At 48.9% G+C, this 25097-nt stretch overlaps 1 protein-coding gene across 4 annotated transcripts in view; it reads right to left on the minus strand.

The window, feature by feature from the left end:
- Positions 1-25097, minus strand: part of SBF2 (SET binding factor 2) — a 300830-nt gene that overhangs the window by 237684 nt on the left and 38049 nt on the right. For all 4 annotated transcript variants that reach the window (XM_066583539.1, XM_066583538.1, XM_066583537.1 and 1 more), the window contains exon 2: positions 10064-10149. In XM_066583539.1, the coding sequence (XP_066439636.1) occupies positions 10064-10149 (86 nt within the window). The remainder of the gene's footprint in view (positions 1-10063; positions 10150-25097) is intronic.

The raw sequence follows: 25097 nt of genomic DNA on the forward strand, positions 1-25097 counted from the left end.
TATTCCAGCAGAATGATTTCATCAATGAGTGAAATCTACACCGCGATGAACTGCTGCGGGTCTGAAAGGAGTCCAACTGCTACTAGATGGGGGGATAATAAAAGGGCCGTTCAGTGTAGGCAGCACTTCACACCTCACTAACGCAATGGGGTCAATGCCATAGGAAGCCTGACTGTCTGAGCGTGTGGGAAGAAGCGCAGACTCTGTACATGTGTGGCCCTATAAATGCAGGGCCCCAGAGCTACAAGACGACCAGCATGCCGCTCATGAACTTCCATCGACAGACAATGAGCAGTCACGGCTCGACCTTCCTGTGAGAAAGACGTCACCAGAGAGTGAAAGCGATGACACTAATAATAGGCACAGAAGGTGGAAGTGACCTTTGTATGCGCAGCGAGCGGCGTCTTATATGGGAGCGGGATCACACAGACTGGTGTCTTCATTGCTGGAGATACGGTAAAATGAGCCGCTTTTGGCAACAGAGGTGACCACCGCTAACCGTGGCCTTTAAAAAGTTTATTTCGGAGGGCTCACCCAGCTTTCCAACCCCCCTGAAAAGCACAGAGCTCAACATAATCGTGACATGAGCGTCTAGGACATCTGGTCAGGGGTGTCCGGCGACAAGGCAACACATCGGGGACTTGATCATTTCCTTACAGTCAGCCATCACATCCACATGTTAATCATCTGCAGCGGCTCCGTGTCATGGCCAAGGTCACCGAAGACAAGGACCCCGAGACGTGAGGAGGTTTTGGGTCCCTGGTGACCCCCCAGGCCGGAAATTATCACAATATAAAAAGGTCTCTTGGGAGTTTAGGGACTTTCTCAGGGGTCATTTAAGAAAACCATTTCATCAAAGATAAACAGGAAGCTCAGAAAGTCTCCGAAAACTCACACCTTAAAGTCACAACAAAAAACACCTAAAAGCTTCAAACGGGGGGAACCCAGCAGTTTGGGGGAAAATGCTGCAAAAAGTGGAAGAGAAGGAACCGTCAACACGGACACCAAGTATTCCCAAAGCAGCAGACAGCATCTCGACCCCCGATGTATAACATGGGGGAGAACCAGACCTCAGCCCTACAACACCTCACACCCGGCTAACAGTCGTACGGCTCCCCTCTACATGCGCATCAATCTGCACCGAGGTCTGGCATTCTATTCCCGCACCAGGAAGCTCTGGACAAACACTACAAACCCTACAAACAAGTGAGCTGCTGGGAGGGCCGGATGATACGAGCCGCAATGAGAAGATTCTGCAAGTAATGAAACGCAGCTAGAAAAACAAGCAGCTGAAGTACAAGAGATTTACCCCACAAAACCGGGGTTAATCCCAGAGAATTCTGGGAACGTCATGTCCCCTTCCACATCCGGTGGACTTGGTACCCAGGAAACAGGCATTTTTCACTGTTATAACAATAAATCTTTGAAAACATATTATTTTAGTGCTTTAGTCACATCCAGAGCTGCACTCACTATTCTGCTAGTGGAGTCACTGTGTACATACATTACTTATCCTGTACTGCTCCTGAGTTACACGCTGTATTATACTCCAGAGCTGCACTCACTATTCTGCTGGTGGAGTCACTGTGTACATACATTACTTATCCTGTACTGACCCGGAGTTACATCCTGTATTATCCTCCAGAGCTGCACTCACTATTCTGCTGGTGGAGTCACTGTGTACATACATTACTTATCCTGTACTGATCCCGAGTTACATCCTGTATTATACTCCAGAGCTGCACTCACTATTCTGCTGGTGGAGTCACTGTGCACACACATTACTTATCCTGTACTGATCCTGAGTTACATCCTGTATTATACTCCAGAGCTGCACTCACTATTCTGCTGGTGGAGTCACTGTGTACATACATTACTTATCCTATACTGATCCCGAGTTACATCCTGTATTATACTGCAGAGCTGCACTCACTATTCTGCTGGTGGAGTCACTGTGTACATACATTACTTATCCTGTACTGATCCTGAGTTACATCCTGTATTATACTCCAGAGCTGCACTCACTATTCTGCTGGTGGAGTCACTGTGTACATACATTACTTATCCTGTACTGATCCTGAGTTACATCCTGTATTCTACCCCAGAGCTGCACTCACTATTCTGCTGGTGGAATCACTGTGTATATATATTACTCATCCTGTACTGCTCCTGAGTTACATCCTGTATTATCCTCCAGAGCTGCACTCACTATTCTGCTGGTGGAGTCACTGTGTACATACATTACTTATCCTGTACTGCTCCTGCGTTACATCCTGTATTATATCCCAGAGCTGCACTCACTATTCTGCTGGTGGAGTCACTGTGTACATACATTACTTATCCTGTACTGCTCCTGAGTTACATCCTGTATTATACTCCAGAGCTGCACTCACTATTCTGCTGGTGGAGTCACTGTGTACATATATTACTTATCCTGCACTGATCCAGAGTTACATCCTGTATTATACTCCAGAGCTGCACTCACTATTCTGCTGGTGGAGTCACTGTGTACATACATTACTTATCCTGTACTGCTCCTGCGTTACATCCTGTATTATATCCCAGAGCTGCACTCACTATTCTGCTGGTGGAGTCACTGTGTACATACATTACTTATCCTGTACTGCTCCTGAGTTACATCCTGTATTATACTCCAGAGCTGCACTCACTATTGTGCTGGTGGAGTCACTGTGTACATACAATACTTATCCTGTACTGCTCCTGAGTTACATCCTGTATTATACTCCAGAGCTGCACTCACTATTCTGCTGGTGGAGTCACTGTGTACATACATTACTTATCCTGTACTGATCCTGAGTTACATCCTGTATTATACTCCAGAGCTGCACTCACTATTCTGCTGGTGGAGTCACTGTGTACATACATTACTTATCCTGTACTGATCCTGAGTTACATCCTGTATTATACTCTAGAGCTGCACTCACTATTCTGCTGGTGGAGTCACTGTGTACATACATTACTTATCCTGTACTGCTCCTGAGTTACATCCTGTATTATACTCCAGAGCTGCACTCACTATTGTGCTGGTGGAGTCACTGTGTACATACATTACTTATTCTGTACTGACCCTGAGTTACATCCTGTATTATACCCCAGAGCTGCACTCACTATTCTGTTGGTGGAGTCACTGTGTACATACATTACTTATCCTGTACTGCTCCTGAGTTACATCCTGTATTATACTCCAGAGCTGCACTCACTATTGTGCTGGTGGAGTCACTGTGTACATACAATACTTATCCTGTACTGCTCCTGAGTTACATCCTGTATTATACTCCAGAGCTGCACTCACTATTCTGCTGGTGGAGTCACTGTGTACATACATTACTTATCCTGTACTGATCCTGAGTTACATCCTGTATTATACTCCAGAGCTGCACTCACTATTCTGCTGGTGGAGTCACTGTGTACATACATTACTTATCCTGTACTGATCCTGAGTTACATCCTGTATTATACTCTAGAGCTGCACTCACTATTCTGCTGGTGGAGTCACTGTGTACATACATTACTTATCCTGTACTGCTCCTGAGTTACATCCTGTATTATACTCCAGAGCTGCACTCACTATTCTGCTGGTGGAGTCACTGTGTACATACATTACTGATCCTGTACTGGTCATGCATACACACCACTGTTTAATTTACATGGGGATCTTGGGATGCCCAGCTGTCAGGATCGCTGGCAGTCGCAGTAGTTGGATACCAGGCATCAGACATTTATCCCTTACTCTTTAACTATGAGATCCTTACAAGTGGAGTGCTCCTTTAAGACCAGCAGGCTTACAGTCCTTACACATTGCAGGAAGGTATCTGCAGGATCCTCGGCGAGTCTTAACCAGAACAGAAAAGAATCCTCTGTCTCTTCTTTCACACTGAACACATAGAGAGACTTCACTGTGACAAGACTGGATCCACCAGGGATCGGACCTTGTAAGACAGCGGCGCTTCCGTTTCATTGAAGAGCGGCATCCTCCAGAGCTTTCCACTTCCTCCAGCTGCTTTGGTCTGTGAACGGACTTTCCAGAGTCCCGAACGGCAAATCTAATGCAACGATGCAGGAAACCGGCAGATTATTTTTCAGGGTTATAGAAAAGCTGAGTACGGGAGCCACATAGGCTCCTCTCTCCATTTCTATGCAGCCATTATTGGAGCCGTTGTCCGATTGGTCATCACACTGCTTTTCCGGTCTTCTGAATGGCACATCTGCCTAGTTATGCATCGCTGTACATACAATGACATGCCAAAAGTCAAAGGACAAGAACTAACATCATGTGGGACCCCTCTAGTGTGACGACGTGCAGCTACATGATGTGGTTTGGATTCCACAAGTGGATGGAAGACGTCTGGAGGGATGTGGAGCCGTCTGGATGCCCCCACAGCTCTGGGGTATTTGTAGGTACAGGATCTCAGGTGTGAATGGACCTCTCCATCACATCCCATAAATGCTCGGTTGGGCTCATGTCGTGTGACCGTGCCAGTCGCACCATTCATAGGAACTCTCCAGAATGCTCCCGGACAACCTGGGCACGACGGCACGGTGCATTATCCTGCTGCAAGACCCTATCATTGTGGCGGAGGGGACATAAAGTCCTTGAAGGGCTGTAAATCGTCACCAAGTAGCAAAACATAGTGGGCACTAGCCAATGACAAGTTTAGGTGGCCTAGTGGACCCAGCTCATGTTATGCGAAGACCCCACAGCAGTATGTAGCCACCACCAGCTTCCACAGAACTTTGTTGACAATGGTGGTCCAAGGCTTCATGAGGTCTGCGCCACATACAAAACCTACCATCAGCCCGACACTATTGGTACTGTGGCTCATCGGACCGCGCCACATTTTGCCAGTCTTCTAGGGTCCAGTTACCTCCTCAGGAGTCCAGGTGAGGCTGAGGCACTATGCCAGGTGTCATGGTGATAACAGAAGCATGCAGGTAGGTCTTCTGCTCTCATATCCTATGGAAGGTAAAGAACGCTGCCCTGACCTGCGGGATATACATGTGGGGTCTCCTGTACTGTATGTGCATGTATCATCAGCGGGAGTAGCTCGTCTGTACACGCGGACCATTTCTAGCCAGACGCCACAAGTCTCGACTAATAAGCCCCCGTGGACGGCCACTGCGCTGTCCACTGTGGGGGGGTAATGCCTTCTATGACGGATTCCCAGTACAGATGTGACAATGTGCATCAAGGAAGGATAAATGCCCACACAACTTCAGAAATGGAATGTCCCATCCGTCGGGCGCCCGCTATCACACCTCGTCGTCTCGCCATGAGAACGCTGGCCAATGTTCAATTTCAGAACTTATCCAGGTGTGGACGTTCACGAGCCGCAACCTCAGGTAATGCCACTCCATCATGGCACGTCTGTATATACATGATCTGGGGCTGCCGGGCGGTACTACTCGTGGCCACCATGATGGCAGCTGTCACCCAACTTTCCCAATAATGGATAACTAAGAACTGGGTAAAAAAGACTTTTTAATGACCTGCGGAGGAACACGCGATGGCGGCGGTCACGCCAACAAACTGCTGATCTGAATGTTCCTCGGAGGACCCAGTGTACATCGCTGCCGATATGATCTGCAACATCTGCTGAGTATTAATTATCTTACTTCATGGGAATGCAAGGCGAAGACTGAAAATCCGCATAAATTCTCAGTAATCATTACTAATAAATTCTCATTAATCATTACTAATTGAGCAGCGTGACTTCATACATCACTGCGCCCAGTACATGGGATCCACGTGCTGCGTGTGGCATCATACAGCAGGACAAGACGCTCCCTGCAATCAGTGCATCCAAATCTGTTATCACATAATCATCTAAAAGACGAATGCCAATTGGTGCCCATCCAATGCCCCAAACGGCTTGTCTGTCTGCATTCTCAGACGTAGTTACGTTCTCGTTCTTCCAAACCTTTTCTCCTCTTGCTCTCCCTGCGCACGTGTCAGCCATCACTGCGGTCCTAGCATTCTATTCATGAATGCTCAGGATGAAGAGAGTTCCAACTTTCACTCACATTAGGGAGAGCTGTAGTGCAAGGAATCCTGGGAGTAGATGAAGAAGGATCACAGTAAGGACTCGGTCACACGGGCATATGTGGGTTTCGATGACGTAATACGTAGCGTATTTACGCCACCAAAAATAGCATATTCCTGTGTATTTCGGACCTTCTGTATGTTTTTGCGTACGTAGATATGCAGCGCATTTATAAGTGCAAAAAAAAAAAACATGCAGAAGGGCCCATTGTTTAGTCGTCCGATTACGCAGGCTTTCTGCATATTCACTGCGTATTTACACACTTCCATTGACTTCAATGGTCTATTTCCAATAGAACATGCCGCATATTTTTTCACGTGACCGATCGTTACGTGAAAAACACACGTGTGAATCCATGCACTGAAATCAATGGGTTCTATTCACTGCGTGATATGCGGCGTAAATACGGCTGTGTAAACGATCCCGAAGTCTGTCATCAGTGAGCTGTACGGCCTTGGTGGCGGTCATTCTCAAGGCCCTACGATCACCGAAGGGTATGACAGGGTAATAATCAGTGACATTACTCATAAAAAAGTCGTATGGCGTCCATTTATACGCGCAGCCCGCTGTGACTCCCAAATGAACCGCTGAGAGCCTGATCTGGCTGCTGTGGATTCAGCTGATTCCAGCTTGACAGACACGCGGCTTCATGCACGACGTCCTGCGCCAAAGACCTGACTGATCTTTGTTTTACAGGCCCGTCCAGCCGTGGCGAACAAACGACTGGATTAGCGGAACATTCACTGCATCATCTCACAGGCGAACGGCTTCAAAGCTTTTTTTTTTTTCCATCGCTGTGAAAATGCAGACTGGAGCAAGTAAGAGGGGAAAAGATAAGATCTCTGCAGAGAAAGGGAGGAAATAAAGTGCACGTTTTCTACACGTGGCGCATTTCCCCGTAGATACGGTTAGACACTTCTGGAAATAGTTTTTGGAAAACATCGCGCTCGTCCGTGTAAATACGGCTTACTGTTGGTCCGAGGATAAACATCGCTCATGGGAATAACATGATTGAAGCCAATCGGTCGTTCTCACGAGCCATACTTCACCACATCACAATGGGTTAGATAGTGTGTGTGAGAATCGCCCTTGGACAGCCATCTTCCTCCACCCACCTCCATGTGAATGATACATCCCTACCTATAGGCAGCCATCTTCCTCCACCCACCTCCATGTGAATGATACATCCCTACCTATAGGCAGCCATCTTCCTCCACCCACCTCCATGTGAATGATACATCCCTACCTATAGGCAGCCATCTTCCTCCACCCACCTCCATGTGAATGATACATCCCTACCTATAGGCAGCCATCTTTCTCCACCCACCTCCATGTGAATGATACATCCCTACCTATGGGCAGCCATCTTTCTCCACCCACCTCCATGTGAATGATACATCCCTACCTATGGGCAGCCATCTTCCTCCACCCCCCTCCATGTGAATGATACATCCCTACCTATAGGCAGCCATCTTCCTCCACCCACCTCCATGTGAATGATACAACCCTACCTATAGGCAGCCATCTTCCTCCACCCACCCCCATGTGAATGATACATCCCTACCTATAGGCAGCCATCTTTCTCCACCCACCTCCATGTGAATGATACATCCCTACCTATGGGCAGCCATCTTCCTCCACCCACCCCCATGTGAATGATACATCCCTACCTATGGACAGCCATCTTCCTCCACCCACCTCCATGTAAATGATACATCCCTACCTATGGGCAGCCATCTTTCTCCACCCACGTCCATGTGAATGATACATCCCTACCTATGGGCAAGCCATCTTCCTCCACCCACATGTGAATGATACATTGCTACCTATGGGCAACCATCTTTCTCCACCCACCGCCATGTAATTGATACATCGCTACCTATGGGCAGCCGTATTTCTCCACCCACCTCCATGTGAATGATACATCTCTGCCTATGGACAGCTGTGATGGTTAATGCCTACAGAGGTTAAAAAAAAAAAAAAGCACAAAAATGGTTTTGGCTAACTAGCACAAAATAAGAGCAGCAAAGCCAAGTACTGACCCGGGGTCAGAGAAGCTTATGCTCAGCATTCTGTACATAGTGTCCACATCTATAAAGGTGAACCAAATCCCGCACGCTGCTTCAATTATCTCCAGGAGGAAAGAAATGGCAGACACTCAAGGGGGAGAAGATCCGACTGAGAGCTCCTCCACCCAGAAATAAAGCGCAGCAGACACACGAAAGAGGAGATTCGGATGAAAAACAGAGATTTTAAAGGCTTATTCCCACATTATAAGGTGATAGGATGTTGCTAGAATTGGCGTGCTAATGCAGTGCTTGGGCCTCTGCACAGTGGCGCTCCCAGACACCTGGCTGTGTGAGGGACTGCAGCCAGCCACATTTATCTGAATGGGTTCAGCTGCAGTTTCTGGCATGGTCAGCTGGTCGGGGCGCCAGTGTGCAGAGGAGGAAGCACTAAAGCAGCGTGGGGTCTCCTTCATTCTTAACATTGGTAGGGGACCACTACTCACTGATAGCATCTCATAGCTCTAACAGTGCAGTGGTCCCGGCTCTGCCAGCTCTCTCGGCTCTCCCCTCCTCTTCTCTAAAGACTTGATAATGCCTACCTAAAATATGCGACTTTGGTTATATCGGGTGACCAACAAGATGGATGATGGCGGACAAACCTAATCTATGCCGTTTACTGGTCAACCCATTCTCAAACCACAAAAAAATGTAGCGACACTCACCTGCCCCCTATTACTGCCATCCCCTTCGGTTGACAGTCCCCCAATGGTCCTCATTTCTGGGTGCACATCCTGACACAGGGTCATGTGATCGCTGCAGCACAGCTGATGATTTGCTGCAGCGATCACATGACCATCAGGACATGCACCCAGAAGCAAGTACCAGTGGAGGATCGGCCACTGGAGGAACAGAAGTGACAGAGGAGTCAGGAGTAGGTCAGTATTACTTCTTTAATGCTATTATACGTTATCACACCTCTGGACATTTTCTTCCTTTACCTCTTTACTGTTGGTGTGTTCAATCAAACAAAAGTTCCCACAGACTACAGATCAGCTGCTTTGTGAGCAATCATTGCTTAAATGTATAGCTAGCTAAAATGTTAGAGATTACAGTGGGGAGGGGGTGAGGAGGATGAGCACAGATCAAAGCATCCAAATCATCAGGGAGGGCAGATCACGTGAGCTGCAGATAGGAGGGAAATCACAAGGAGAAAAAGGGTAAAGCACAAACTTAAGATACTAAATTACTCCATGTAAAAGGTATCAGTGATTAGTATCAGTAACAGGAGGACAGACTCCTCAGCATGTGTCTGTCAACAAAGGTAGAAAAGATCCTTCATGGGCTGTAGAAAGACACATCAGTCCAGGAATGAAGATGTGCTGATACAGGAAAGCTAGTGAAGGCAGCAGCATTCTGGACTCACAGACCTCATACCCAGCGTCTATTACTGGGAGGGAAACATGAGAAAAGACAAACTAGGAGCAGGTTGTAAACTTTATATTAGGGAGGCTGAAAAAGGAGAAATGAAGAGTGAGGTCTGAAACTTAGGCCTCCCGCACACTAGCATATTTGGGGCCGTGTGCTGTCTGTGTTAATTCACGGACAGCGCATGGCCCCGTTACAGGGCTATGAGGACATGTAGAGTGCGGCTTCTCACACAGACCAATGGTCCGTGTGACAAAACTCATGGCTTGTCCTATTCGTGCCCATCTCACAGATGAGAAATAGGACATGAGAGTGCATGTGAGCGTGCTGCCTCAGTGTAAATGGGACAGTGTAAGGTCGCAGCTCATGGCTAGTGTGCACCTAAGCATAGTAGAATTTTTTTTTTTACTCAAAAGTAACCACTAACCTGTAGAAATATCATTTTATCCACATCAAAAGTGACCATGACCCATTGAAAAAAAGGAACCCTGACCCGTTAATATCATGCTGTGATTGACACGTTGTTGTAAACACGGCTGATAAAAGAGAGAACAAACTATCACATACCAGTTCTACTCCTTGCGGGAACGGCGTGTCGCTCCAGTCGGTTAGCGGGAAGCGTTGAATGATTTTGCCGAAACCTTCACCAGATCCTGTGAAAAGAAAAGTAGATATGAAAACATTTTACCGCCTCAGATAACAAACCAACACAAAAGACGCCACAAACTAACCAAAATCCTCGCCATGTTAACCTTTTGTTTAATGTTACACTACAAAGTAAATGTGCGACATAGTTCACACAGTGCGGCCTACTTCACATGCCCGGGGCACGCTGATTTGCCCCACTGCAGATTTCCTAAGCGCAGAATCCTATTTCTGCCGTGGATTAATTATCAGTAAAAGGTGTCGGTTCGTTAGTAGCAGAGTATTTCAGGGCACATCATATGGAAAGTCATAGATTGAGAACTACACAGAAGGAGCCGGACCCCAGGGGGACAGAGTATTTCAGGAATGTGCTAATCTGGTGGGAGGCGGCAGACTGCAGAGCTACATAGTAAAAGCAGCACAATGCTCTGCAGCACAGAGTATTTCAGAGCAGTGTGTTGATCCTGGTGTTGGTGGGGACGAGGCTGTTGTGACAGGGGCAGTTCATGAAGTATGCCCGCCAACTATAAAGTAGCCATCACTATACGTGCCGCTAATTGCAGCTGTCCGCACAGATTTGGTTACTCAATCACATTAGGGATAAGAGGCCGGGAAAACCGGAGCCAAACTATGAAGTAGAGATCATGTCTTCAAGAATGAAACAAGACATTTGGTGTGTTGTGCAATAATTAACAGCATATGTAAGCGACATATGCATCCTTACAGCATGAGTCAAGACAAAACAGCCCAGCAAAGCTGCAGCGGTTACATCAAGTCCCCGTCCGAGGTCCCGGCCGCTTCGCCCACAAATACTTGTGTTGGTTGCTATTCTGGGCCGGGGACATCACAATTCTTGTAAACAAGGGCAACATCTGGAGCGCAGCAAACAAAGCTCCAAACCAGCGCCATCATCCAGGGCACCATCATGGGGTACGGGGTAGCCCACTGCACGGGGGGTACAAGGGACGATGACAGCACCACTACATCACTTTTCATTACCAGGGTCCCTCGACGATCTGCTGCAGGGAAATGGACTTCAGTTACTCATCAGGCACTAAAATCAATTATGTCATAGCAATATATGGATGATCCGCGACTCCCTGCAGAGCTGCACTCTGGGTAATGGAGGAGTCCTGGCAGGCGACTCCTCACTTATACTGCCCACAGGACCCCATAGGGCATAGAGTGGGGATGCCCAAACTAACAACCCCCATAAGGGGATGATTCATCATGCAATAAAAAGTTCTGACGACTTATGTTATCAAGGTCTCTGCTTGTTGACAGTGAATGGGAACATTCATGCTTTATATCCAGAAGCTGAAGAGATCTTATACTTCTCACAGTTGGGGGTTTGCTACATTTATAGTATCCAGATTGGACAAACTATTGAAGGTCATGCCACATCATGCCAGGTTATCTAACCCTGAGGCCCCTGCTGATCCAGAAAACAGGGGTCCTGAAGGTCTCTGCATGAATGGAGTGGCAACACTCCATTCACTTCAATGGGACCCCGTCGATTGCCAAGTGCTTGAACTCTGGGATGCCTGGGGCTCCCACTGAAATGAATGGAGCAGCACTGCGCATGCTTGACCAATGCTCTGTGCAGGGACCTTCGAGACCCCCGTTGTCATGATCCCAGTGTTTGGACCCCCACCATTCAACTCGCTATTCCCTACCTTACCGAAATAGCCCACTGAAATTAATATGCATGCGGAAATGCGCAGGAAACTGGAGGATTTGCTGTGAATTTATTTACAAACTCAATAGGATTTCTTGCGTTTTTTTATTATGTGCAAAAAAAAGACTGTTTATAAGCAGAAACATGCAGGAAATCAGCGTATTTCGGTCCAAGAATACGCTGCGTAGTCAAGGACTGAAATACACACTATGGCTGCGGGACAGAGCCCTTCTGCATCCTCAGCCACTCAGCACTGCAGCCTCACGCTTTGCCTGTTTACAGTGGAAGTCAGGTGACTGCTGCCTGCCAATCAGAGGCCGCAGCGCCACCGTTTCAAACTCCTGACGCCCAGAATCTAAATGCTGATGCCAAGAGGAAGGGCAGCGATATCGCAGCTTCTGATTGGTAGGCAGCAGTCACCTGACTTCCACTCTGAGACAAGAGGAACCGAGGGGCTGCAACACTGGATCATCGGAGATTGAGGAGGGTAAGGAACCTTTGTTTTAGAGTTTTAAATCTTTTGGATCTGATTTTAAGAACTTGCCTCTAAGCGGACAACCCTAATAACAGCATCTCAAACGCTGGCCTTATTATTCCCACCAGCACTCGATGAGACTAATATATAACGAGGCACGCATAATTAGGCGCATCTCAGCTGCTCTGTGCACAGAAATATCCAGCAGGTCTGATCTGGCGTAAGTTATACATGTGCCAGTCCAGGGCGCTCATGCCTCCTTGCTAACAAAAAACACCCCCTATTTGGGTGAATGCCCACGGACGGGCGAATTCCGCAGCTTTTTGGTTCTATTGAACCAAACAGCTTTCTGCCTGCCAATGCTCACATGCGGAATTCTACCGTAGATTTCCGCGAACGGCCAAAAAATACAGCATGTTCTATTTTCTGCGGATTTAAGCAGCGCGAGGTCGCCATTAATATAGCATTAAAGGAGACCGCGGAAATCCGTGATCACACGCAGGCACTTTATTTTTAATTGCGGTACTCCCATGCGTATCCCGCATCACTCGTGGGCATGCGCCCTTAAGGCCCTGTGCTAAATTCTGCAGCAGGACTCCAAACTGATACATTGTTACAAACTATCAGGAGAGAGATTTCTGATGTACTTTCCTCTCAAAGAGTGCACACGAACGGAATTTCCAGCGCGTTATTTTAGGCACATTATCCGCCCCAGACCGCAGCCAATATACTCCTATGAGGATCCGCAGTTGTCCCCAGACGGACGGATGTGTATCGCGTTTTTTCACGCGCGTGAAAAAATCTGCGACCTGTTCTAATTTGGGTCGGATTCTGCGCGTGAAGCCTCCAATACAAGTGAATAGGTGTGTTTTTTCACGCAGTACATCCGCAGTGCAGCTGCGGATGGAGTCACTGGTTGCTATGACTACAGGAAGTAGGCGTGGTAGGAGGCGTCCCAACACACAGCACAGAGCTTCACAGGCAAATTTGTAGAGGGAGATAGGTAGGATTTCTTGCCAATGCAGGATCTAAGAATGCAAAATCTGTAGTAATGAATTCCTCTTGTGAATTTTTTTTGCAGCGACTGAAATAAAGTCACGCTGGAGAAGCGCCTGAGAAAAGTTACATGGATCAACCATGCCCACAAAGGCCGCCTGCAGACGAGCGGGTCGGATCCGGCAGCGAGAATTCTCGCCGCGGGACCCGACCCGAGAGCCTGCAGAGACGAGCGCGTACTCACCCGCGCCTGGCGGCCCCGACTCTTTCATGTACCGGCTGCCGCGCAGCCGGCGCATGCACAGACCGGAGCCGGCGGCCGGGTGAGTGTGAGCCCCGCACAAAAATAGGACATGCCGCGGTTTGTTTGCCGCGCGAGATTTCGCGCGGCCAAACCACGGCCATCTGCATAGGAGTGCGTATTGTAATGCACTCCTATGCAAACTTTCAGTGGCGGAAATCCCGCGGGAAAAACTGCCGCGGAATTTCCGCGCGTGTGCAGGCGGCCAAAGACATCTGCTCACCGGGTGAAAGCATGTTGCCAGAATAATTTAACGGTGCTCGCACAAGCAAGAGGGACAAAACGGAGTCTGGGTGTTGGTTTTTAAGCTGTTTTCCAAGGAATGGGCAGTTCTCTAGGGGTTGGGTTTACAATAAGGGTGTCTGCTGGTTTTTCTGCACGTTTTTTTCCGCAACACATCCGCGTATATCAGCGCGTGATTTTTCACGCATCTGCACCTATCCGCAAGCACATTTAGGTACCATACGCGCGTGTGCAGGCAGCCTTAGGCAAACTAGAAACTGTTGCAAACCCTAACATAATGTCACAATGTGTCTATTCATTATCAACAAACAAAAAGTCATGAAATGAAACAAATGTCTACTAAAACTTTCCATTATTTGGTAAGTGGACGGCCCGCAGCACGAGGATCTACAGAACAGCTCTTTGCAGAACTAGGATGCGATTACGATCTTACGAGAAGCCAACAATGGGCCTGTGATGTTCCGGGAAGGTCCGTCCTCTCTGTAATGGTGTCATTGTCACATAAGGCAGCATTAAGACTTCTGTAGGTACACATTACCCCGACAGGCACACAATACCCTCTATGTACTGTTTGTAGTGGAGGAATGCCCCTCCTGAGGTCACAAAGCACCGGAGAAGGTCGTTCCTAAAACCTATTACAAGTAATGAGGCTTATTCACTAATAGTGTCTAATAATTAGTGCAAACCGAGACACTCTTAGACTGCACGAGATTACAGTAGTGCTGCTGAATGACACATCTGTCAAATTTTAAGACTGTCTAGTTCAAGTTTAGATCACCTTTTAGTTGACTTAGTTTCTCCCAAAAAATTGCCACAAGCTTTGGCACAATTTTGGTCAAGCCGCCTTTTAATGACACAGCAAAAAAACAAACAAAACTTTCTAAAGTACATAGTAAATGTGGCACAAAGCATGTAAATCACTTTACGGCCTCCTGCACACGGGCGGGTCAGACCTCACATGCAGAATTCTGGGAGCGGGTCAGACCCGCTGCCCGGCCAGGGACCCCTGCGCACCTGTCTGGAGGCTTCTTTCTGCGCTGTGGATGTGCCAGTCGACACTCCGTCATGCATGCACAGTCGCCACTGCCGCTAGGCGATAACGCGGATCCCGCGATATTTCCGCAGTGCTCACTGCGGTAGTGCCGCGGGACGGACAGCTTCCATTGACTTCAATAGAAGCAGTCTGTGCATAGCCCAGCCCAGAATCGCAGCAATCTATTTCTGCTCGTGGAGATGACATCCCGATTTGCCACAGCATGCTACGGGGCGGTATTTGCTGCGGAGTCTAAGGCGGACGCCCACCGTGGACTCCACAATGCAAATCCGCCCGTGTGCAGTGTGGCATTTCCATTGCCGGTGTTACTATAATTTCCCCTGGCTCACGCCTCTTGTACTCGGGTCATTACGGCACTTCCATGCACCGTCACCGTCCGTAAACGAAGCCACCTAAAAGCTGCTCTAAAGTCAGACCGGAGCTTCTTAAAATTTGACAGAATTATCATTCTGCAGAGCTACAAGCGAATTTGCGTGATAATCGCTACGTGTAAATGCAAAGCCATCGGGCACTAATCGTTCATTTATCACAGAGTGTCAGCATAAAAATGGTTGTTCGTTCGTTTGCTTTCTTGTAAGACTGAACAACTTCAGGGGAGGGGCGATTCTTTTGGTTTGCATAAACACAATGAGTACTTGCCTACTCATGCCTGCGGTAAAACCATACCAGCCAGAGATTCCTCGCATCAACACCCACCCACCTGAAGAACATATACAGGGTTTACTTTAGCAAATGGGGGAAACGGAGAGGATTTAAACGAATTATCCGTATGTTTAAATGCTCAGTATTTCTATGCAAAAAAGTTAATTCATTCAGGCTTTCATTCAATAATTGTGTAAATGAGGTATAAGTTTGCAGTGTCTGTCAGACCGTATTAGTAAGTATTCGCATCCTGTAAGCGTCCTGCAATGTGTCGCTGCTTTCACATGTGTGTCAGGAGCTCTGTTTGGGGAGCAGGAAGGGAGAATCCCCTGGCCCAACCAATCCGTCTTATGACGGAACTGAACAGCGACAAATGGATGCGACTGACTATAAAGGACTCCGTTCGGTTTCCGCTCAGCTACCAGAATATAAAGTGCAGGCAGCACCATTTCTTCCAAAAACTTTGTGCCATATCTGCGACGGAACTTCAGAACAAAGACTCCAAAGCAGGTGTGAACTTGGCCTAAGGCTTCTCTCCAGTGCTAACTGTGTCTCGGGTTTTGATCTTCTATGCAAAAACCGCGTAGGAACAGAGACGTGGACAGATCACAGGTCAGAACGGGAGATGGAGAATTATTTGGTCTCCGTTAGACACGGTTTCCTATCAGTCTTATATACCGAATAGAACAGCGCAGAGGAGGAGCCACGTCTGGAGGAGAGGGTTCTGGGTTGGTCCTAGAAGCAGCAATACGGGGCCAGGACTCAGTTAATGATTAACCTCCTGCTTGCTTGGTGCTTGTGCTAATGTTTAACTCCCTCGGGAAGGGTCACATTCAGAGTCAAGGAGACAAATCGGCTTGTTTTTGGCTGCCATTGGGGAGAATTGCTCCCTGCACACAGGCGAAAATTCCGCGGTGGGATTTCCTGCCGAATTTCCGCCCGTGCCCGCTGCCATGTATTGCATTAGATCATGCAATCCTATGCAGACAGCCACGATTTGACCGCGCAGAAAACAAAGGATTCTCGCAGCGGGATCCGACCCGGCCGTCTGCAGGAGGCCTAAAGAATCGCCAAAAATAGGACATGTTGCAATTTCTCTCTCACACCACTTTTTCCTGCAGCGCGGCAAGATGAACTTCGCACATATAAATGCACCCATTAAGAACAATGGCTTCTTTTCTCTTGCATCTCGCAACACGCAAATTGTGCGGGAAAACCCATGTAAACGCCCCCTTAAAGTACGTTCACACTGCGGAATGGCGAAATGTGAGTGGGGAATTCCAACGCAGAAAATCCCGTGTTTGGAGGCGCCCATGTCAAACCAGCGTTTCCATGGCAGAACCCCACATGCGGAATTTTGTCCACCAACAGGGGAAAATCTGCAAATCCACGTTTTTTGATATTTTTCTTTAGGTACAATTCACATTGTGAACATACCCTGAGACAATTAACGGATGAGGCCCAAAGTCTTCACTTCTGCTGTGTTTTTCTGGGTTAGTAGGTTCATCGTTCATGCATTTTCCGCTGGGCCACCTAAAACACCCATATGCAACCTGAGGTATGTTCTGTTCCTGGGCTGCGGTCATCCTACTCAGCGGTCACAAAGCAGCGTGTTAGGAACAACCACCATGCACCAAAAAATATAGAGATCAGCACCGTCACATTGTGACGCACGTTCCAGTAGATGGCGGCCATGTCTATTCCCCGCTCACCGGGGGCTTGCAGCCGGAGCTCTGCTATTTAGGGGCAGAAGCACGGTATCCTCATTCCTGCTTATGAACGCCAACGTAATTACTATAATCAGGGGAGCTGTTATTTGTAGGAATTACAGGGCGCAGAGATCCAGAAAGAGGTGACATACACACACACACACACATATATATATGTGTGTGTAACACTCATTTTCAGAAACATTCCTCCCCTAGAAGTTGTTGGAGTACAATGAAACTTTCTCTGTGTGGTTGTAACGTTGATTGGATGGGCATGGAGGCTCCAGTACCCTGTTGTACAGCCTCTGGCTTAGAAACAAGATGCGAAACGGGCTGGCATCAAGGCTCCAGTACCCTGTTGTACCACCTATAGCTTGGATACAAGATGCGATACAGACGGGCACAGAGGCATTCCTGTGACCCCCTTGTGTGCGGCCGAGCATTATCCTGCTGCCTCTTGGAAGAATCCATGAGAGGAACACATGTGGCTGCAGGATGTACTAAACATATTGCTGAGCAGTCATTATCCCTCGTACCACCACTAGGGGTGACTGACTGCCATATGCAATGGCTCCCCAGACCATCACACCAGCAGTATTTTGGCGCTCACCCCAAAGTCTCCAAAAACAAACACTGCTGTCATCAGCGCCAAAACTAAACCTGGATTCGTTGCTGAAGACAACCTGGTTCCACTCCGTAGCGTCCAGTTTCATCATTCATGACATCACTGCAAACAGAAGCAACGGTGGGCTTCAGAAGCTGTTCAACTAATGGGTAAAACCAAATGTCCCTCAGCCAAACGCCTGGAAATGGTTCAGAAAGACACAGGGGTGTAACGATGGCACCACCTGTCTATGGATGGTAGACAACGAAACAGTTGGAGCTGCTGGTGCTTGTCGGATGATGAGACGCTCCTCTCTACTGGTGGTCTGTAGGGGGTCCGGAGCCCGGTCACCTTGTGTGCCCTCACTCATCCACTGGTCCCAACACCTCCTAACAGTCTGGTCAGACGCTCCGGTCTACTGGTGGTCTGTAGGGGGCGTCCTGAGCCCGGTCACCTTGTGTGCCCTCACTCATCCACTGGTCCCAACACCCCCTAACAGTCTGATCAGACGCTCCTGTCTACTGGTGGTCTGTAGGGGGCGTCCTGAGCCCGGTCACCTTGTGTGCCCTCACACATCCACTGGTCCCAACACCCCCTAACAGTCTGGTCAGACGCTCCTCTCTACTGGTGGTCTGTAAGGGGCGTCCTGAGCCCGGTCACCTTGTGTGCCCCCATCCACTGGTCCCAAAACCTCCTAACAGTCTGGTCAGATGCTCCTCTCTACTGGTGGTCTGTAGGGGGCGTCCTGAGCCCGGTCACCTTGTGTGCCCTCACATATCCACTGGTCCCAACACCCCCTAACAGTCTGGTCAGACGCTCCTCTCTACTGGTGGTCTGTAGGGGGCGTCCTGAGCCCGGTCACCTTGTGTGCCCTTACACATCCACTGGTCCCAACACCTCCTAACAGTCTGGTCAGATGCTCCTCTCTACTGGTGGTCTGTAGGGGGCGTCCTGAGCCCGGTCACCTTGTGTGCCCTCATCCACTGGTCCCAACATCTCCTAACAGTCTGGTCAGACGCTCCTCTCTACTGGTGGTCTGTAAGGGGCGTCCTGAGCCCGGTCACCTTGTGTGCCCCCATCCACTGGTCCCAAAACCTCCTAACAGTCTGGTCAGATGCTCCTCTCTACTGGTGGTCTGTAGGGGGCGTCCTGAGCCCGGTCACCTTGTGTGCCCTCACATATCCACTGGTCCCAACACCCCCTAACAGTCTGGTCAGACGCTCCTCTCTACTGGTGGTCTGTAGGGGGCGTCCTGAGCCCGGTCACCTTGTGTGCCCTTACACATCCACTGGTCCCAACACCTCCTAACAGTCTGGTCAGATGCTCCTCTCTACTGGTGGTCTGTAGGGGGCGTCCTGAGCCCGGTCACCTTGTGTGCCCTCATCCACTGGTCCCAACACCTCCTAACAGTCTGGTCAGATGCTCCTCTCTACTGGTGGTCTGTAGGGGGATCCTGAGCCCGGTCACCTTGTGTGCCCTCATCCACTGGTCCCAACACCTCCTAACAGTCTGGTCAGAACGGCCCGGTGGGGGACAATTCATGGATACGACCATCCAGCTTCTCACATCTCAATAATGCGCCCCCCTCTGGTAACGGGGTGAAATCTCTTCTCTGCGTCGTAGAGGCGTCTAGTGGTCAACAAGCTCTACAAGCAGAAGAAGAGGTCACTACACACAAGGAGCCTCCGAGAGCCTCTTATAGGACAAGGGGGAACCACTTTTAGGGCCTCTGGTGACAAGACCGTCCATCTAATCACCACAACTCCCATCATTACAGATCTGCCTGAGATGGAACCGCAGGACGAGGATTGTAGAAACGAACATCTTCTCGGGGTTGTTTCTGTATATCCCAGGATGAGAAGGTCTTCTGGAGCAGAGCTGTACCTTGGAGATGCTTGTACAATGCCCGGTTATATTACGCTTCTGCCCCGGATCATTGTGACATTATATCCCTCCATCACAAGGGGCGCTCCGCGCTGCGGGGGTCTTCAGGCCGGCCGTGTGTTCCATCAACATCCTAACCGCTCATACTTTGCACGCAGAATGAGGGTCCATGTGGGGAAATGACTGCATGTCCGCCTGGCGTCAGTCCTCACGTATAATCTGCCGGGTCCATGAGCTTCGGGCGGCCATGTGCTTTACAGCTTTTTTATTCTGTATACAGATGGCCATACACACGGCGCACAAACATCCGCGGCCCCAAAACACGGCGAACGATGGAGGCTAATCCGGTCGTTATTTATTCCATGCAAGCATGAGAATCCGCCTTGGCCGTTCGCTAATTGTTGGGTTTAAACACCAAATGTTCATTGGTTCTCATTCACAGAGAACGATTGTGCAGAACAGATCCCTGAACCCCAACAGATCCCTGAACCCCGACAGATCCCTGCACCCCGACAGATCCCTGCACCCCGACAGATCCCTGCACCCCCAACAGATCCCTGCACCCCCAACAGATCCCTGCACCCCCAACAGATCCCTGTACCCCCAACAGATCCCTGCACCCCAACAGATCCCTGCACCCCAACAGATCCCTGTACCCCCAACAGATCCCTGTACCCCAACAGATCCCTGCACCCCAACAAGGCCGGCGGCCGCGGAGCCGTCCCTGTGCTGTCAGTCTACAACTGTGCGCAGGATAAAGTACTAAGCGGACGGCGAGGGAGAGTCAGTGTCCGCAGCACAATGTAGCGCCACACGATGGTGAGTCGTTATATTTTCCACGTAGGGTGTCACCTATAATAGTTTGCTCATTATTGTTCACGGGCAAACAACACAACAAAAGGTTGGCACATATACAGACCGAGTCACAGAAAGCCATCCCGGCGCCGCACAGATATGGAAGCGGTCTGAGAGGAAGTCTGTCTGTTGCCCATGGCAACCAATCACAGGGCAACTTTCATGTTACCTCAACGGTATAATATATACCAACCAATCACAGCTTTCATTTTACCTAAGCAGTATGCCCATAGCAGCCAATCACAGCGCAGCTTTCATTTTACCTCAGGAGTATAATATATACCAACCAATCACAGCGCAGCTTTCATTTTACCTCAGCAGTATGCCCATGGCAACCAATCACAGGACAGCTTTAATTTTACCTCAGGAGTATAATATATACCAACCAATCACAGCGCAACTTTTTTATTTTACCTCAGCAGTATGCCCATAGCAACCAATCACAGACCAGCTTCATTTTACCTCAGGAGTATAATATATACCAACCAATCACAGCAGAGTTTCATTTTACCTCAGCAGTGTGCCCATAGCAACCAATCACAGCGCAGCTTTCTTTTTACCTCAGTAGTATACTATTTACCAACCAATCACAGCGCAGATTTCATTTTACCTCAGTGTGCCCATAGCAACCAATCACAGCGAAGCTTTCATATTTCCTCAGGGGTATAATATATACCAACCAATCACAGCACAGCTTTCATTTTACCTCAGGAGTATAATATATACCAACCAATCACAGGACAGCTTTCATTTTACCTCAGCAGTGTGCCCATAGCAACCAATCACGAACAGCTTTCATTTTACCTCAGTGGTATAATATTTACCAACCAATCACAGCGCAGCTTTTTTATTTTACCTCAGCAGTATGCCCATAGCAGCCAATCACAGCACAGCTTTAATTTTACCTCAGCAGTCAAAGAAATGGCAACTAATCACAGCGCAGCTCTCATGTTACCTCAGCGATATAATATATAACATCCAATCACAGCGCAGCTTTCATTTTACCTCAGCAGTGTGCCCATGGCAACCAATCCCAGACCAGCTGTCATGTTACCTCTGGCCCAGACCATTTGTACATGTGCCTAGCGCTCTGTGCGCCTTAATTCTGGCGCCGTTTTAGACACAAATCTGTTAGAACACATTCATAAATAAAGGGCCCCAGCGCTCATTCACGCCGATCCTGTAAAAAAACGTAGAATGAAGTACTGTGATCCGACGTGCGGGCAGGCCTCGCCCCCTCACCGTGCAGCACAGAGCGCCATCTGTGCGCTGCCTCTGATTCACTGCAAAGAAATGTTTAAAAAAGACTGAATTGGGTTCGGTTTCAGTAATTTTTGCAAACATGAAAAATGGCTGACATGCAGAATCAGCCGCGGACCCCCTGCGGCACCGCGCTCGGACGAGGATGAAGCCTTATACAGTCGTTCGCCACAGAGTCTGTTTAGATGAGCCGAATTATCATTCGAGAGCGCTGTGCAGCTCTGGATGTGACTAGAGGCGGCTCTTCTACAGGCACTGGCAGGTGAAGGCTTTCAGAGAAGACGCGATACGCGGCGGCGGACGTTCGCGGATTTCACGGGTTATTAGTCAAGAACTTGACATGCTTAACAAATGAGGGCAGCGAGCGGACAAATCGCACAAATAAGCAGGAAGGCTGGATGACATCACGGCGGTCCGCTACCTGTCAGGCTCGGAAACAACTTGTCTGCAGGCTTATGCCAGAACCCTTAGCCCGGCCACATCAACCACGCGCCATTTCAAGTACTGGTGACCCCCCTCACGTACCAGATGTAACCGCTACAGCGAGGCCGGGCTCACACGAACGTATTTGAATTGCGTATTACGCAGGCGTAATACACAGTAAACGGCTTCAATGAAAGTGCCTTGATTTTCACGGTTCCGTTCACACTTGCGCACATTTATTGCGTGTAAAAAACCGCAGCATGTTTTATTTTACCGCGTATTCCGCAGGTTCAGCCCGATTGTTTTCCCTGACTGCGTTCGGAAGCAGTAAATATGCAGTTATATCGCATATGTACAGCACATGCGTAAAATACACGGATTATGCGCAGGCAAAAAAAAAATGCCAATACGCAGTTCCCTGCGCCGGTGGAGTGCTGCGATACCGTAGGGTCGTGTCACCCATGAAGGATGCTGAGAGTTGTAGTTGTGGACCATTGCTCTACGCCATTTCCATCGACTGCAGCTCCTTCTTTGACCTGTAGGTGTCGCCATTTGTTTACATCGTTAATAATTATTGTTAATTAATCTGATACAATCACAGTTGAGATCATTTCCAATTATGAGCCCGACGTAAGGAGTGAACCAAGAGGGCCATGACATCACAGAGAGGGGCTCAACGCTCAGGGCCGCCCCCTCTACAGCTCATAAGAGCGGACTGCGTGCGATCCTTTGTGAGTGCAGGATGAATGGCCGTCATGTAAACCACGTTTCCTGTAGTGGACGCTATGGGGGAAATATCCCCCTGGCTGCAGCTCTAGAGCAGGGGGGCGATCCGCTGTCCGCCCCGCATTCTGCATGTTGACACGACTCCTACAAGGCCGTATACAGACAGGCGTGTCCGATATCAGTCTGCAATAAAAATACGGACGGATTGTAGCTGGCGCGCCCGCAGGAGTCGGAGCGGTTATCTTTACTTTCATGTTTCCTCCATTTTTTTGAAGAAAAAAAAAAAAAGAACACAACATAAGGAGACTTTTTAGCGTTGCTTAGCAACAGACATCCGTCATTCGCGCTCCGTTTTTTTCTCTGGTGCATCCATTGACTTGAATGAGAAACTGTCAGCCGAGAAATCAGGCCAAATAGGATCTATTTTAGGGCTCATTCACACGGGCGCGATCAGCTTCGGTCGGTGAAATACGCAGCGCTTTCACGGACAACACCTGGGCAAATGCTCTGCGTAACGCATTGCCCATTATCGCACGTGCAAACAGAAAAAAAATGAAAAAAAACATTGATTTTATGCATAAATGCGCAGTGAACTGTATCTTGCGTATTTAAGCAATCCCGGTGAGTTTCGTGCCCATCCTGGCGACGCCTGACGGAATCCTCTGACTGGGAGCGGCTCCGTCTGACCCCGTTTAGGGATTCCATTGTTTTACAGCTCTACTACATACTTTGTTCATCCCATACAACAGGGATCAGAAGCAGCACAGCACTGGAGATGAAGGACCTGCGATGACGTCATCGTCACGCTCCGTCCCTGATCACATGGTGGTGACGTCATCGAAGGTCATGCATCCTTGTGCGGATTACGGGCGGACTACAAACCTTGCAACCTCAGTTGCTATGCAATACTAACAAAATACCTAGCCGGACAGCAGCTGTGTGTGTAAGGACTAGAGATGAGCGAGCCTACTCGGCCACGCCCCTTTTTTGCCCCAGCGCCCCGATTTTCGAGTACTTCCGTACTCGGGCGAAAAGATTTGGGGGGGGCGCCGTTGGTGAGTGGGGGGTTGCAGCGGGGAGTGGGGGGGAGGGGGAGAGAGGGCTCCCCCTGTTCCCCGTTGCTACCCCCGCTCCACCACGCTCTCCCCCGGTGCCCCCCGAATCTTTTCACCCGAGTACAGAAGTACTCGAAAATCGCGGTGCTCGTTCGAGTAATTACTCGAAACGAGTATATTCGCTCATCTCTAGTAAGGACCGAGGAGGTCACCGTCATGTGATCAGGGGCGGAGCAAACAAGTCACTCACAAACCCACTCACGCACAGACGGACAGACAGACAGGTTGTCGTTAGTAGCTTGCGATATACATTTCTAGACTTCATCATTAGCGTGTGACATCTGATAAATTTGTTGCAAAAAACGGCAACATGGCCCCCGGCAAAGCTGGCTTACTAAAAAGCCAACCCTCCTAGTTCGCGGTCCGCTCATCCGTTTGCGCTAATTCTATAACAGAACCGTTCAAAACGGATAAATAACGTCAAATCAAAGGAAGCCTGAAAGGATGGAATCCCTCGATACGGGAGGAAGCGCGACTTGTATCTGTCGCACGACGACCGCCATCCGCACGGCCGCTCAGCTGTAGGCGCCCGTTATTAGAAGCACATGGCAGAATACCGATAACCTCCAGACACTAATGCAATCATCGGGAAGATTCCGCAACTATCAGGGGGCCGCATTCCTGCGCCGCCGGTAATCACTCTCACATCTTCGGCCCCAGATGGACAAAATGTGCGCGAGGTAAACAAAAAACATGTTTATTGCAGCAAATTTCTCATTTCAGAACGGTATTAGGTGATTATTGGAAACACGTGTTATTACTGTAAAGAGAGGCGGGGGAGGGGCAGTCACCCCCAAATCATCCTAACCCCGCGCCGTAAGCGAATGTGACACGGATTCCACATCCTCGCCCCGCTACTTTCAGAGGGAATCAGCGCCGCCGTCTATTCAGTAGGGACTTTTCTCTGTAAGTGCATTTAAAATCCGCGCGCAAAAATATAAAGTGACGCGCGACGTCTTAACGTTACTTCCACGTCGTTTACATGCAGAAT

The sequence above is a fragment of the Eleutherodactylus coqui genome, chromosome 11 (assembly GCF_035609145.1).
Source record: "Eleutherodactylus coqui strain aEleCoq1 chromosome 11, aEleCoq1.hap1, whole genome shotgun sequence".
Classification (NCBI taxonomy): Eukaryota; Metazoa; Chordata; class Amphibia; order Anura; family Eleutherodactylidae; genus Eleutherodactylus; species Eleutherodactylus coqui.